The following is a 15,745-nucleotide window of genomic DNA, read 5'->3' on the forward strand; positions in this document are numbered from 1 at the left end:
TGCATTTGCTTGCCCACATCACTAATTAGTTACATTATAAATGACATTATGAGATAAACACAATATACAGATTAGGGTCTTCCACCCACAAACAAGTTACAAGGTCAACTAAGTTACTAAGATTCATACATGCATGCAACATTGCCTGTTTTTTCTGGTCTTCCTTGAGTGGAACATAAAAGTTATGAAAATGCATTTAAGATAGAATAAGATTTCAGCTGCTATTTGGCCACCCTCCAAAAACAAGTGACTTCCCCCCCACACCTAAACAGTGGAGTACGTAACCTTAATTTAATTGGAATTACTAAAACTGGAGAGGGAGAAGGCAGAAGGGCAAATTTTGCTTAACCCATCTCATTGTCTTTTATGATGAAATGAGTGGCTCTGTGGATGAGGGAAAAGCAGACCAAAATGATACCAGAAGGTATCATTTACCTTGATTTTAGCTAGGGTTTCCACATGGGCTCTCGTGGTATCCCTCTAGGCAAATCCAAATGTACCTGTGTGGGAAGAGTACAAAGTAGGTATGTATGGTATATAACTGGCTGGACTGTCAAGGTCAGAAGGGTTGCAGTCACTAGTTTGAAACCTTACCGGCAGCTCGTTATGGGTGGTGTTCTTCAAGGAGCAATATTGGGGCTTACGCTGTTTAACATACTCAGTGATCTTCATGATGAGTTGGAATGCACCCTCAGCTGGGTGCTGGAGGACAGGGTTGCCGTATGAGCAGACCTTGAACAAGCTGGAGAATGGGCTGACAGGACAGTGTCTTGCACCTAAGACAAAAAAAAACAAACATGCAATCATATAGGCTGGGGACTGACTAATGAGGTAGCAGCTCTGCAAAAAGGGACCTGTGGGTCACAATGAAAAAGTTGAACAAGGGTCAGCACTGCACCTTTGCGGTAATGAAGGCCAACCACATACCCTGCTACGTTAACAAGCGTATAGCCAGCAGGTGAAGGGAAATTATTATTCTCCTCTACTTGGCATTTGTGAGGCCACATCTGGAACACTGTGTCCAGTTTGGGCTCCCAAGTACACAAGAGATACTTAGAAGCTGAAGAGTATCCAGAAGAAGGTAACCAAGATGGTTCCAGGGGCTGGAGCATATGACATAAGGAGAGGCTAAAGGAACTAAATTTCTTTATCTTGAAGAAGAGAACACTGAGAGAGGATATAATCCCTATGCTTCACTGAGTGGGGGGTTATTAAGAAGGTTGAACTAGACTTTTTTTCAGAGGTGAAAAGGCCTGTAAGATCATCAAGTCCAACCATCAACCCAACACCACCATGCCCACTAAACCATGTCCCACAATGCCACGTCCACACATTCCTTGAACACCTCCAGTGAGGGTGACTCCACCATCTCCCTGGGCAGCCTGTTCCAGTGCTTCACCACTCTCTCAGTAAAGACATTTTTACTAATATCCAGCCTAAACCTCCCCTGGCGCAACTTGAGGCCATTTCCTCTTGTCCTGTTGCTAGTCACTTGGGAGAAGAGACCAACACCCACCTCTCTGCAACACCTGTTCAGGTTAATTGTAGAGAGTGATGAGGTCTCCCCTCAGCCTTCTCTTCTGCAGACTGAACAACCCCAGCTCCCTCAGCCGCTCCTCATAAGGCTTGCGCTTCAGACCCCTTACCAGCTTCTATATTAGTAACGAGGCTACCAATGTTCATGGTAAATGACCAAGAGGCAAAGTTAAGCTGCTGTTACTCTACTATTTTGACATTTGTAGCACAGTAGCATCAGCAAGAATGGAGAATGATCTTACTTTGAACCTGACACTGATCTCTCCTGGGAAGTGGGGAACTTCTCTAAGTTCGTTACTTCTTGGGCAAGTACAACAGTCAGTAGGCTATTGTGCAGAAACAGCTGACAGCTGTTGTTACCCACGAGCTTCACAGTTTTACCCAAGTGTGTTATGCATGGGCTGAATGCAGCTACATGGCTGGGTGGAGTTTAAGGCTCTTCCAGTCTTTGTCTAAAATGCAGCAGAGCTCAAGATGTAGCTAAGCTCATCAAGATGAGAGCACCTTCGGATATATGCAAAGACTTGCACTTGGCTGCCTAACGTAAAGACTTCAATTTTTTCTGCTGTACTTCAGAGTTAAGATGCTACTTGGCACTAGGCTGTTTGAACTGTTCTCTGATACTTAAGATGCCCCAAGTTCATTAACTGAAACCCAAATGGACTTCATGGAGTTTGAATTTGGCCTCCTGCTGCTTTGGAAATGTATTGGTGAAATCAATGTCCATATTTTAAAAGAAGAGTTCATTGCTTACGAGTTGATGGCCACAGATGGTAAGCACTCTCAATTCCTGATTTAAGAAACAGTGTTAGTTAGACATTTTACTCTAATATGGGACAGTAGATTTGATTTCGAACTTTGTCTGAAACCATGAATCCCATCTCCATAAGAGGCGATTCTATCACAAGCCAAAGCTTGACAGACTGTTTCCATGTTAGTACCATCACTCAGCATTTTTTCTGTAATGATGTGCTTATTCATTTCCTTACAAAAGATTTTCCTTAAATGATAGAAGCTTTTCCGCAAATGGAAGAAGACTTAGCCGTGTCCTTCTCTTTGGCAAAAACTGAGCGTTACCTTTTCACCAACCCAAGCTGCTAAGAGAAGTGCACTAACAGAGTGTGGGATTAAGCAGACACCACATGGAAACGTATGTGGAGACACCAGCTGCCCGACATTCACTACAGTGCACCTACATCCTCTGGCCGATATTTGGAATACACATCACAGGCATCTCTCTCAAAAAAGGAGTCTTTTCTCCAGGTGTTGAAAACATTGATCTTTTTCCACGGTGAATTTCCCAGAACAACTGGTGGGTTTTTTTTAAAAACTGTAATAAAGCAGACCAGGCTGAGACGGGGCAGAAACGCCACTTCAAGTGACAGTGGCTGCTCCCACTGGTGTCCGAGCACCGGTGCCCTCAGGGCAGCTCTGCACGTCACCGTCGTGGGCAGGGCTCGGCCGCGAGCCTTTCTCCCCACAGGGACAAGGACGGCGCCGGCTCCCGCCGCCCGCCGAGCCCTCGGCGCGGCAGTTAACCCCTGCAGCGAGGCGCTCCGCCTCAGGCCGCCTCTGCGACTCCCTCGGCGCGGGAGCGCCCAGCCGCGCCGTCCCGCCGCAGTCCAGCGTCACACCCCAACCGGGCCGGGCCGCCCAACACCCGCCCCCCGCCCAACGGCGGCGCGCCCCGCAACCGCCGCGCCGCGTGCCGCTGCCCGGCACCTGTGCGGCCCGGGCGGGGGAACGGCGGGCGAGGCGCCTGCGCACTGGCGCGGCCCCTCGCCGCCAGGGCCGCAGTCACTTCCTGCCCCTGTGCCCATCCGGCTCCGGGGTCAGCGGCCGCCGCGCTGGCGGGACAGGGGATAATAAAGTTTTATTCGGGGAGGGGGAAGCCGGCCGTCCTCTCCCAGGTAGGGGCTCGCCCGCGGCGGCCCGCCCGCCGCGCCCTCCCCCTCCCGGCGACGGCGTTTGGCGCCCGCTGTCACCTGCCGGCCGCTCGCCCCTCCCCGCCCGGGCTCGCGCGTGGCGGGGCGGCGGGCGCGCCCGGCTCCGGCTCCGGCTCCTGCTCCGGCTCCGCCAGCGCCGCGGGGGGCGCCCGGCCGGGCGGCGGGCGGGCTGCGGCCGCTGGCTGTCGGGGAGGCAACTTTCCCCCCGCTCCCGGGGGAGCTGAGGGACGCCGTCCCGGCGGCCGGGCTGCGGGCGCAGGGCTGGGAGGTGGGGACGGAGCGCGGCGAGGGGCGGTGGGAGAGCGGCGCGGCGGGAGCCGCCCGCTGAGGGGGCGCGGGGCCGGGCGGCTGGGCTCGGCTCGGCGGGGAGGACGGCGGCTGGGCTGGCGGCGGCCGGGGGCTCTCCTCCGCCGGCCGAGGCGCAGGTGGCGGCGGGGCGGGCGCGCGTGGCCGAGGCGGGCCGGGCCGGGCCGCGCTGGGTGGCGGGGCCCGGGCGGGAGGGAGCGGAGCGTTGCGGCCGGGCTCGCTGCAGCGGCCGTTGCAGAGGGCGTTGTGAGACCTGCTGTAAACAATGGAAACTTTCTCCTGGGCGAAGGGTGCCGCTGCCTCCCGGCCTGCTCCGGCGGTGCCGTTGTAGGAAGTGGGTGTGCGAGGTCAGCGCTGTCCTGAGCTGCCTGTTCTTTGGGGGTGACAGTTAATTTTCTTACTTTAGAAGAAACGAGCTGCTGGATGTAGAAGGAAAGTAGGTCGTGCGCACGGAAAATGCCTCTAAGGGACAAGTGTTGTCAGACTGACCACCATCACCATGGATGCTGTGAACCAGGTACAGTGGGGTGTGATGCTTTGGCTGCTCTACTTATCTCCTTCGTTAAAAGCTTGCGGAAACTGTTGTGATGTTGCAAATGCGCATCATTAGTGACAGTTTTAGATGTAAAAAGTTTCTGGATTTTGTTTGGAAATGTTTTTTTAATATTCTTGAACTGTCATGTTAGAACTATTTCAGGAAGATAATTTCTCAGTTCCTGCAAGATGTGCAATAATCCCCAAGCCACCACATGGGCATTGTATGCAGTGAGCAAGAGGAAGGCGAGAACTTGTGTAAAACAACTGGCCTTTTTGTTTCCAAAAAGTGTAATACTGTGAATTTTTTGTAAAGTGACGTTTCTGGCAATCTCTTGAATTCGCTGTTTATGTTTTTACTTTACATCTTCTCTGCTGATCTCTGATGAACTTGAAGACCTTTTTCTCAGAGGAGAAAAAAAACCCAAGTCTTGAAACGGCTGTTTGCATTCCACTGCTGTGTGACATGGAGGATGCCATCAGTGGAAAGTATAATGAATACTTTGAAGGTTCAGCCAACTTGTTAGACTTTTTTTGTAATTGCTCTGCCTACTGTTATAATTGTTAGCCTAAAATGAAATTTGCTTCCTTTCATGTTGCCTTGTGCTAGAGTTTGTTATTTGGATGCTTTCACTTGTGTTTTGAAAAGAAAGGCATCAGTTTGGGGAATTAATAGTTGAAAGCGTGAGCATGGCAACTTTGATAATGCTCCTTTAATTCAATGTAATTTGAGAGTAGGTATTGTTCAGCTAGTAGAAACATTTCTTTGTGTTTAAGATGAAATGGTTTCGAGTTGTTCTAATGCTTTAAAAAAGCTAAAATACCTTTTTCGCCTTACAAATAACAGTGATGTGTTATGTCTGCTTCACGTATGTCACTCCTCTTGATGTCAGTGGGTGTTGCACATGCATATTAGAGGCAGTATACGAACCGAAATATACTATTTTGAAGAATAGGGAATAGGCTAATAGAATACAATATGTCATTGTGTTAGAGATCCCTAAACGATTAGCTGATTTGTAATGGTTGTTATGTGATCGTATATATAATAGTATATTATGGGGCCAGCATAGTTGGGTGGAGTGCTCATTCTATCATTCTTTTCTTAGACTGCTTTTCTTTCTGATGTTCTTTTCAGCTTGAATTTATTTATAACCTTACATCTTTTAGAACAACTTTCCTGTCAAAATGTGTTTAATCTATTTGCACTTAATATCTCTAAATAGTTTTATACTATGCCTGTCCTGCTCTTTATCAAAAATAAACTTCTTAGAGATGCTCAGTGCTTCATTTAAAAATGGAAACCTTACAATGGGGTTAAAAATTAAACCAAATGGACAAGGTAGGAGCCAATTTATAAAGAACAAAGCTAGTTATTTTGTCAATAAGGTATTAAAAAGAACACCTAACTCATGATTTTGCAAACACATGTTTGAATAAGTGCTCTTATTAATTTAAATTTGGTTTTCCCTCTGGGAAAAGCTTAATTGCCGTGTGTGTATACAGCAGTGGAACGCTATTAATTTTCATATGTGTAAATACCGTGTATTGGAATAACTAATAATCATCCTGATCAATAAATGTTTTAGTTTCAATAGATTTTACAAAGATTGTGATGTGGAATGAAACTTCAGAAATAACGTATTACTTCAGCAGTTTGCTTGAACCAGAAGCATTTATTGAATGTGGTTTTATTGGTTAAGAATATTGTAATAGCTATTTTTGGTATATGCTACGTATTATGCTTGTGCTTTTTTCTGATCATTGCTATTTTAAATTTGGATTCAGTGCTTAGGTGTGTACTGGCAACATTGAAATCACATAGTACACTGTGAAGTACAGTATTTGGTAATGCTTTTTTGTACCTCTGTTTCGGTTTGAACGATGCGAGTCAAGTAGATTGTTCTGGGGAATTGCTTTGATTGATGAAAATTTCTAGTAGTTAATTTGGTTTTATATATTTGTATGTTTTTGTGTTTGATAAAGGTAGCTTTGAATATGTATTTTCTTTAAATAGTTGAAATGACAGCAAAAGGTCAGACGGTATCATGGCTGGAAAATTCAGTGTTGACAGTTTTTTAATTCAGTGTAGATAAAATTTTTGAATAAGGCAACTTTTACTGTAGACCTGGCCTTTCTTTTTGGCTAGTTTACTGTATGCACAGAAAATCCATAACTTAATAAAGATCGCCTGAGTGTTCTCCAGTGGCTTATTATCCTTTTATATATTTCAGTGCATCTGTTGGAACCTGGTGATCCTCCATTATTACAGCAGCCTCTGCAAACATCAAAATCCGGTATTCAACAAATCATTGAGTGTTTTCGATCAGGTATGAAACTATGCCTGACTCTTAAGATGTTCATTACCTTGTTATAAGAGTTATGTACATTTAGTATATTAAAATAACCAACACCTGACTTTCTACATGTTTGCAGACTATTTGTAGGTTTTTGGAATTAGGCGCTGTTCCTTGTAATAAGGGTTTTCATATAAGGTAGTGAAGATCCAGCTCCTGCTCTATAGTTATCTTTCAAAACCATTAAAAATTAGTTTGTTGTTCTGCTTTGTGTCATCCCTTCTGATGTTATTAATGAGTTTATCCTAAAACTCCTGAGATGAAGAGAAAATCTAGTGTTTACTTTGAACTTTTTAGAATTGCTTTATCATGTTACTTTTAAGGTGTTCCTTGATTGGTTTTGGGAGTTGCAATACATAGCAACGTAAGAAGAACAACTGAGCGTTTGGGTGAGCATGCTAAAGATGATTGAAACCTTTAGTGTTTTCTAGCTGTTTCTATGCCTCTAATATGGCAAACCAAACATTTTATTTTCACAACCCTTGGTGCAAGAACCCAGCAGTTATTACAAAAATAAAAGCGATGTCTTTAATCTGCTATCCATATGTTTCTAGATTTTTCCACATAGAGCTGTTATACATGAAACATTTCATATCTATAAATCATCACTGCTATGTAATGGGATACATGTCTGGGCTGAGTTTTGTAAGAGGGTGCAATTTTTAAGTTCTCCACTAGCATTTCAACAACTTAATACAAGAAGAAAAACTGGATGTGGGAGTCGTCATTAGTAACCTTTTTTAGTTTGGTTGAGATAGCCTAAGGCCTCAGATATGTGTGGCAGGCTTCTTTCGCTTGAAGCAGATTAATGGAATCTCTACTGGTGACAGCATGCACTAGTTGCAACTATTCTGTCTCTGGGCTACTTCCAGATTGTCCTCACTGGCAGGTGTTAAATTGATAGCTTACATTGCCATCTTCAGTCATCTGCACTAGGGAAGTTGGACAGAAGGCAAAAGGACTTAAACCAAGTTTTTACTGGTTAGTTTTGAACAAGCAACATTTCGTTATGGAAAGAAACTATTTTGATTCTTGTGGTAAAGAAATAGAGGTTAAAGCCAGAGTATTGTCCATAACTATTTAAGCGGTTTTAGCAGAACCTTCTGTCATCCAAAGCATTAGCATAACAGATGAATTTGAATCTATTTTTTTTTCCTAAAAATGAAATTGCCTGCTAAAGGCATACACTTTGGTATTTCTGCCAGAGAAGTATTTGTAAAAACCAATGGTCTGTACCGATTTCTGGTGACTATGATGTTATTCTAGGATCGACATTTACAAATATTAACAGAATCTGACAAAGTATCACCTGCCCCAGTTAGATGTAACTACAAAATAGAGAAGGCTTCAGTAAGCTGGAGGCAGCATATGCTGGCAGAAGACTGACTGCTCGTTGCCACAGTCTGCAGTTGGTGAAGAATAAAGAGGTGATTATTTTTTCTCTGCTTGCTGTGTCCACAAAACCAGTGGATGTTTTAAATTTATTTGCTGTTTCCAGAAGTCCCTAAAGGTCTACAGATTAATTCAAAAGGACCAATTTTTTTACTCCCACCAGTGAAAAGCTTCATAGTTGCATAAGGATGGTTTGAAGCCAGAGTGACAACCGTGTCATCCAGTTTGACCTCCAGTATGTCATAAGTCCTTTAATCTCACCCAGTAATTCTTAAGCCCAGTAATTGGGATTAGACAAAAACATTTCAGTCCTGAATGGAAAGAGACTGAAATGTCAACGTAACAGGAGAGAGAATGAGGGACTTGTGTGTCCCTTGATTAAGAAATAGTGGAGAATTAGATGATTTTTTTTTTTTTTTGTTTGAGAGAGGGGTTTGTGACTAGGGCATGCATCAACAGCATGGCCAAATTTTGGTTTATTGTATGCTGTCACCAAATCGGAGGCCTTTTGTTTGAATTATAGTTTGGTAACTTACTGGAATTTTATCTACATGAACCATCTGCAGTTTTCTTCAGCTGGGTTTTTGTCAGTGGTTTCCTTTATATGCAGAAATTCAAACGTTGGTTGGCGAGATCTAAGTAAACAACTTGCTTTTGGGGGAACTCCATACAATTTTTAAATTTGGGATTTTCACTAAATCGAAATATTTGTCCAGGAGTCCCTTTGTAAAAATACAGGTCAGGTGAAGGTGATGTTAGTAACACTTGAAGAAAGAGCAGAGAGAGGAAAAGACAAGAGGCTAGGGCTGTGGCCCAGGAAAGGCAGAGGAGGGGATGGAAACTGTGCGGTAGCCTCAGTCAGTCAAGTTTGTGTCCCATTTTCAAGCAATTGTTGCAGAAGTAGAAGACATTGTGCTTTGCTAAAACTCAGTTCTAAAAAATTTTGTAGTACTACCATTACACCAAGAAATAAAAATTTGTCTTGGTAAGGCCCATTCATATTGAAGATCTATTAGTTGTTATGAAATTACTAATATTTGAAAGAGTTTCCTTTAGGAAATAGTTCTGCAGTGTGACTCGGAGTTTGATCTTTAAAAGGAATTCTTAAGAGAAGTGTCTGTGATGACAGAAAACCTGAACTTCTGTTTCAGCCTGAAGAATGTCTTGATGCTGTTTCATAGTTGTCTGATACTATTTATTCTTGGTCCAGTTTAATTATATTTTTGCTTGTTGGACTAATTTTGATTAATTTTTATTTATTCCATTATAAGAAAAAAAATCAAGATAGAGAAATTAGCGGAATTTGTTTAGCTAATGTTTCTTTCTAATTTGGAGTGGGTAAGTATTCATCATTTAGTAATCCATTGCTAATTGTAGGCATTACGTTCATAATTTTTGTGAGATGAGAAATGAAGGAGTGAATTTGAAGTCTAACTTAAACTCTGAATCCTTTAGTTCTTTAAGCAAGGCAGGAGCTGGAATGCATCAACAATGCTAGATCAAACTGTATCTTTGTGGGGTTTTTTTGAATATACATTGTGTAATAGTCTGGAAAACTTGCATATTTTGTCACACTTCCTGTGTTTTAATAGAAAAGTTTCTGACTTAAATTATATGTATTTTCCTTTCAGCAAGCTGAAAATATGTCTGCAGTTCTACTTTCTTGCCTAAGCATCATCATCTTGACCTTGGGTCAGATACCTAGATGGAGTAACATTTCTTGACCTGTTAGTTATTGTCTTTGTTTTATTGAATGCTCTAGTTTTTTGCCTTACTGGGTATTGTTTTTAAATGAAGTAAATGTATATATCTTGTTTTCTTAGCACTGTTGGATAAGCTTAAAGAAAAAATACTGCAGGCTTCTTTAAATGTTCTAGGTGCTTATTCTTTCCTGTTGGGCAATTGTATTGTAGCAACCAGATTCTATAGTATGGACTCCTTCCTAATGTTAGGTGTTAGTTTTTATCGTAAATCATTATGCTTTCCCTGTAAACTGTAGTGTGCGCAGTCCTTGGCTTTTTCTTTTTTTTTTAACTAGTTTTGTTTTCATAGTGAAACTTCGTGTATGTATCATAAAATTACAGTGCAGTGAAGTAGCATTAACACAAGATAAAATACTGTTACAATTGTCATGTTTTAAGATGATTCCACTTTCATGGGATGATGCGAATCAAAAGGTGAACGGAAAACCTTCCTTAAGTGTAACTTTTTTTTTATTACAGGAACTAAACAACTTAAACATATCTTGTTAAAAGATGTGGACACCATTTTTGAGTGTAAATTGTGTCGGAGTCTCTTCAGAGGATTACCGAATTTAATTACTCATAAAAAGTTTTATTGTCCTCCAAGTCTCCAGATGGATGACAGTAAGTCTTACTAATTGAAATATTTAATAAAGTATCTGAAGTTGAGAAACTTATCTTTCTGTACCATTTATACAAACACAACAGAAACAAAATGCAGAAAGGGAAGTGGAATTAGCTTTCAATAGTAACATATGTAGATCACTTTTATGATAGTAAATAAGCTACAGCACTGACTTAATATGTATTAACAACTGAGACCCATGTTAATGTCATAATTTGTTAGCTAGTTTATACGTCCAACCTTTTAATGAAGAGTGCCACTGTTAACACTTTTTATTCCTTCTTCCCCTTTTTCTTTCCTGTCTTTCCCTCTTTACTTTTCAGTATCTTTCACAGTATGCCAGAGGACTGGGAAATGAATCTCATAGAAAAGTGTGGCTCTAACGAGGCGTTTCAGTTTTAGATTAGCATAGCTCTGATGGACTCCAGTTGGATCCTGTAAAGCGGCTTGGATCAGTATCCATAATTCTCTCCTGTACTTGGGAAGCTCTCAGTGTCATGGATGCAGTCCTTCAGTCTTACTCATTACGAAAAACATAAGTGTTCACCCTTTTCTTTAAGGACCTGTGCTTCAATAATACTATCTCTTTCCCACCGCCTTGCCTCACCTCACCTTACGCTGCTTTAAGATATTCTATGTGATCATGCCTAGCCCACCACCTTTCTTGTAGAAATTAAACTTTATTATTAAAAGAAACTGACTTAAATGATGAGGAAAAAATAAAGAAGTATATTTTTATGGAAAAAGAAATTTATTAAAGTCTCATTCCAGTGATGACTTTTTGTTGATCTGAGTAAAGCTGAATAATTTGGAAATGTGCCAGCATTTAAAAATGTTTTGTAAAGCTTTCTAATTATCTTGATCTCTTGACTAGATCAACATAGGTGCAACGAGGATTTTTCTTTCCCGATTAATGCCTTCCTGCCTCAATATTTCAAAAATTAGGAATGAGTAGAGAATTACATAGGCTAGTGTTGTGAAGGAGAAGGTGAAAAGACTAGTACTGTCACCTTCCTTAAATGAGTGTGCTTGACCAGTTGCAGAGAGTCACAGAGCTTCTCTGTGAAAAAGGATGAGTTATATTTTCAAAGCAAGGTTAGAAGTGCATCTGACTTACATGCAAAAGTTTCTAAGCAAAATAAAATTATGCTGAATAAAGACTTCCCCTCCAACTCCTGACATTCTAGGGTTCATTTAATTGGCTGGTTATCTTTCATATTTCAGGGATGCAAATGAAAAGAATAATACTACATGCTCTGAAGAAAACTATATAAATACTTATGTTTTATATAAAATGGAGTATAATGATTATTTAATAAAGTGGGAGGGTTTTTTCAATAAATAAAATTAAAAGATAGCGAACCAGAGATAGGAATAAAAGTTCAGCATTCCTACGGTGAAAGATCCCAAATACTATTCCCTGATGACTTTTTTGAGATGTATTCTGTTAGTGTAATTATTAAGTAGTCTGAAAAGGTGCTATGAAACAGGAAGGAGTTTTTACCCTTGCTAAAAATTATATAGATAGTCCCATTTGAAATTGACTGCAAAAGGTGTTAAAAATTCAGTGTTAAAAGCTGGGTTCTGAGCAACAAACCAACATATTTTTTGTACTGACACATTGCTGGCAGTGTGGAAGGAACAACCCTGACTAAGTGTGGGTTTTTAATTAGCTGTTACCAGGACTCACATTTTCAAATCATCATGGATAATTTTGAACTGTATCATCTCAGTGCCTCACCTTTTTGCTGTAGCACTCAGGCTTCTTAATTATGCCAGTGCAAACGCTTAGCGTATTGTGCTGGGAACTAGATCACTGAACTAATTTGGCATTTAAAAACAGGGTGTTACTGAGGCCTGTAAAATCATGAATGGCATGGAGGTAAATCAGAGCAATTGTTTGTTTTTCTTTTTTTTTTCAAAATACAAAAACCGTGGGGTATCCAGCAAAATTACCAGACAGTAAAATTACCAGTATTTCTGGTAAAACCAACAAAAAAGCACTGCTTAACATTGTGGTAGCCAAGGATATAAATGGTTCAAAAGCATTTGAATAAACTTTTTGGAAACTAGGTGTATTAAAACAGTACTTTAAAGGCAGACTTCAGCTTGAGAAGTTTACTGGCCTCAGTCAAACAAGGAGAATCCCTGTATCCTTTCTTTAAGTCTGCTCTTACTCATCAGGGCAGAACACAGAATGAACCTTTGGTGAACCTCAGTGAGGTTATTCTTTCTTGAAATAACTTCTTTGGTTCAGTTTTTATCATTTTGAGAAATCAGTACAATTTTTTTTCTCCTGAATAATACAGGATTTTTCTGTCCTTAACATTTACTATCTTACAGTATCACTGAGCCTATTAACTCCTTTGGTATTACTAAAACCTTTCCCTGCCCCAGAAGTTAATTTCTCTCTTATTTTCTTATATCTTCATGTAGTGCTCCGGTTATACAGATGTTTCATTCTTTCTTAAGGACTGTTTAGAATTCACCGAGAAGAGCTTATTTACAGAATTGGGTTCCTTTATTGAGAATGCCTGTTTCCAGCAGTAGGAAAATCAGTTTCTAATGATACTTCAGGCTTAGTTGCACACCTGCAGAACAAGCTCAGTCATATAATGTTATTTTTGCAATTGATACAGATTTTTAAAGATCAGTTTAATTCGAGGCAAACTAATTTTTAGTTTAGGTGGCTTTCACATTAGTATGTTAGAAGGGTGTACATCCAATATTGGCTTTTAATAAAAAAGTAACTTTTACTGGTTTGATAACAATGATTACTCAAAGCTTCTAAGTATAAATGGTCAGAAAAATAGTACAAATACAGGGTATGTACAAATTTGGTGACTGAATTGACACAGTGGTTAAAAGATACTTTGAAATGTAAATAATTTGAAATTACCAAATCATTAAAAAATACCTTTGCCTCTTTTCACAGACCTCCCAGATATAAATGATAAACAGAGTCAAGCCATAAATGACCTCCTGGAAGCAATCTATCCAAGGGTAGATAAGCAAGAGTATGTAATTAAATTGGAACCTATAGAAACTAATCAGAATGCTGTATTTCAATATGTATCAAGGACTGATAGCCCAGACGAGAACGTAGAAAGTAATAGTACCCCTGATCAAGCTCCAGTACAGATACAGGAACCCAGCACTGAGCAACCCAAGACTGTTTCAGCTCCAGCCCCAATCCCAGCTGGGGAGACTGTAGAATTACCTCCTGCTGATCCCATTACAAACAAGGTGATACCTACTCCTGAAGAGCAGCCTCCAGCAGTAAATCCTGAGTTGGACTCGCTGGATAATTCTGATTTTGGCCACCAGTTGATATGTTGCCTGTGTAGGAAAGAATTTCACTCCAGACGCAGTGTACGCCGGCACATTCGAAAAGTGCACAAAAAAAAGATAGAAGAGCTAAAGAAGTACATAGAAACAAAAAAGAAACCAAATCAGTGCTCCGCAAAAGGACGAAATAAGAATGTTCTTGTAACATTAGGTAGAAGTTGTCCTGTATGTTATAAATCATTTGCTACAAAAGCCAACGTAAGGAGGCATTTTGATGAAGTTCATAGAGGATTAAGAAGGGATTCCATTACTCCTGATATCGCTACAAAGCCTGGGCAACCTTTGTTCTTGGATACAGTTTCTGCTAAAAAATCTTTTAAGACCCGAAAACAAAAGTCATCTTCAAAGGCTGAATACAATTTAACTGCATGCAAATGCCTTCTGTGCAAGAGAAAATATAGTTCACAAATAATGCTGAAAAGGCACATGCAAATTGTTCACAAGATAACTCTTTCTGGAAAGAACTCTAAAAGAGAGAAAGGACCCAACAATACTGCCAATGGCACAGAAATAAAAATTGAACCAGCAGATTCAGTAGAACCTTCACCCCCTTCTATTGCCCTTTCTCCACAGAGTGAATTAAAGGGAACAAATAATTCAAATGAGAAAAAGAGCACACCGTCAGCACAGAAAAATAAAGTTAAACAGGACTCTGAAAACTCTAAATCAAATTCTAAATCAACCATTAAATCAACCTCTAAATCAACCTGTAAATCAACCTCTAAATCAACCAATGCATCTGCTGCAGGTGGCCAGCAAAAAAACAGGAAGCCAAAACTTTCAGCTGGCTTTGACTTCAAGCAGCTTTACTGTAAACTCTGTAAACGCCAGTTTACTTCTAAACAGAACTTGACAAAACACATTGAATTACACACAGATGGAAATAACATTTATGTTAAATACTACAGGTGTCCACTCTGCTCTTATGAAACACGTCGCAAACGTGATGTAATACGGCATATAACTGTAGTTCATAAAAAGTCACCACGCTACCTTGGGAAAATAACTGCAAGTTTAGAAATTAGAGCAATAAAAAAGCCAATTGATCTTGTTCTAAATAAGGTGACAAAAAGAGGCCCTCAGAGGGATGAAACAAAACAGATTGGTTCAAAACAGGATGTCACCTCTAATTCTCCCAATAAAAAGTATGAAGGAGCTGATGTTGGCATTGAAGTAAAAGTAACAAAAAACTTTTCTCTGCACCGATGCAATAAATGTGGGAAAGCGTTTGCCAGAAAAGCTTTTCTAGAACATCATAAGAAAACCCACAAAGCAAATGTATCTCATTCACCTGAAGAAAATAAAACCAAAGGCAGAAGTACAAGATCTAAAGCTGTTGTCTGGTGAGGAAAATTAAAAAGTGTTTTGTCTTTTTTTTAAAAAAAAAAAAACAAAACAAAACCACTGCCTTTCTTTTGCTGTTGTTGATTTATTGCTGAAAATGTATTTTTCCATAGATCTTATGGTTTAGCAGCTTAAATACTAAGGTAGATGTCAAATTTGTTTCTTAAATTTTGTTTTTAGTGTTTTGGAGAAGAGTTAAGTTCTAAATTTGTCATTGTAGGAAGTTGGAATAGAATATAGATTAAACTGTACCAAGTCAACTCTTTAAATTGTCTTAAGGCATCTATTGTAATCAAGCTAATATATGTACATTTCTAAAATAGTAATTTTTTTAAATTAACAATACTTTTGTTTGGTTTGAATAACTTAACCTGTTAATTAACTTCTCGGTGACCCAGTTGAAGACATACTAAAGGTACTACGGTAAAAGCTGTTGACAGAAAAAAATCTCTATGAATTTATGGGAATTATTATTTGTGCATTTTTTTTTTTTGGTTTTGTTTTAATTTTAATGTGTATTGCCTATGCCCTGTCAACAAAAGGACATAGAACAGTATTTTGGAATGTAATTTGGATACTTAATTGCTTTGATTTAAAATCAGTATGAGTTAGGTG

General features: G+C 40.2%; 1 protein-coding gene across 1 annotated transcript; it reads left to right on the forward strand.

Moving 5' to 3' along the window:
- Positions 1–4,240: 4,240 nt before the first annotated feature.
- Positions 4,241–15,185, forward strand: ZNF800 (zinc finger protein 800). The gene is made up of 4 exons (XM_009811959.2): positions 4,241–4,305; positions 6,557–6,652; positions 10,294–10,437; positions 13,374–15,185. The coding sequence occupies exons 1-4, from the start codon at positions 4,245–4,247 to the stop codon at positions 15,131–15,133; spliced, it is 2,061 nt and encodes a 686-aa protein (XP_009810261.1). The 5' UTR covers positions 4,241–4,244; the 3' UTR covers positions 15,134–15,185.
- The last annotated feature ends 560 nt before the right edge of the window (positions 15,186–15,745 follow it).

This window comes from Gavia stellata, chromosome 4, assembly GCF_030936135.1.
Source record: "Gavia stellata isolate bGavSte3 chromosome 4, bGavSte3.hap2, whole genome shotgun sequence".
Classification (NCBI taxonomy): Eukaryota; Metazoa; Chordata; class Aves; order Gaviiformes; family Gaviidae; genus Gavia; species Gavia stellata.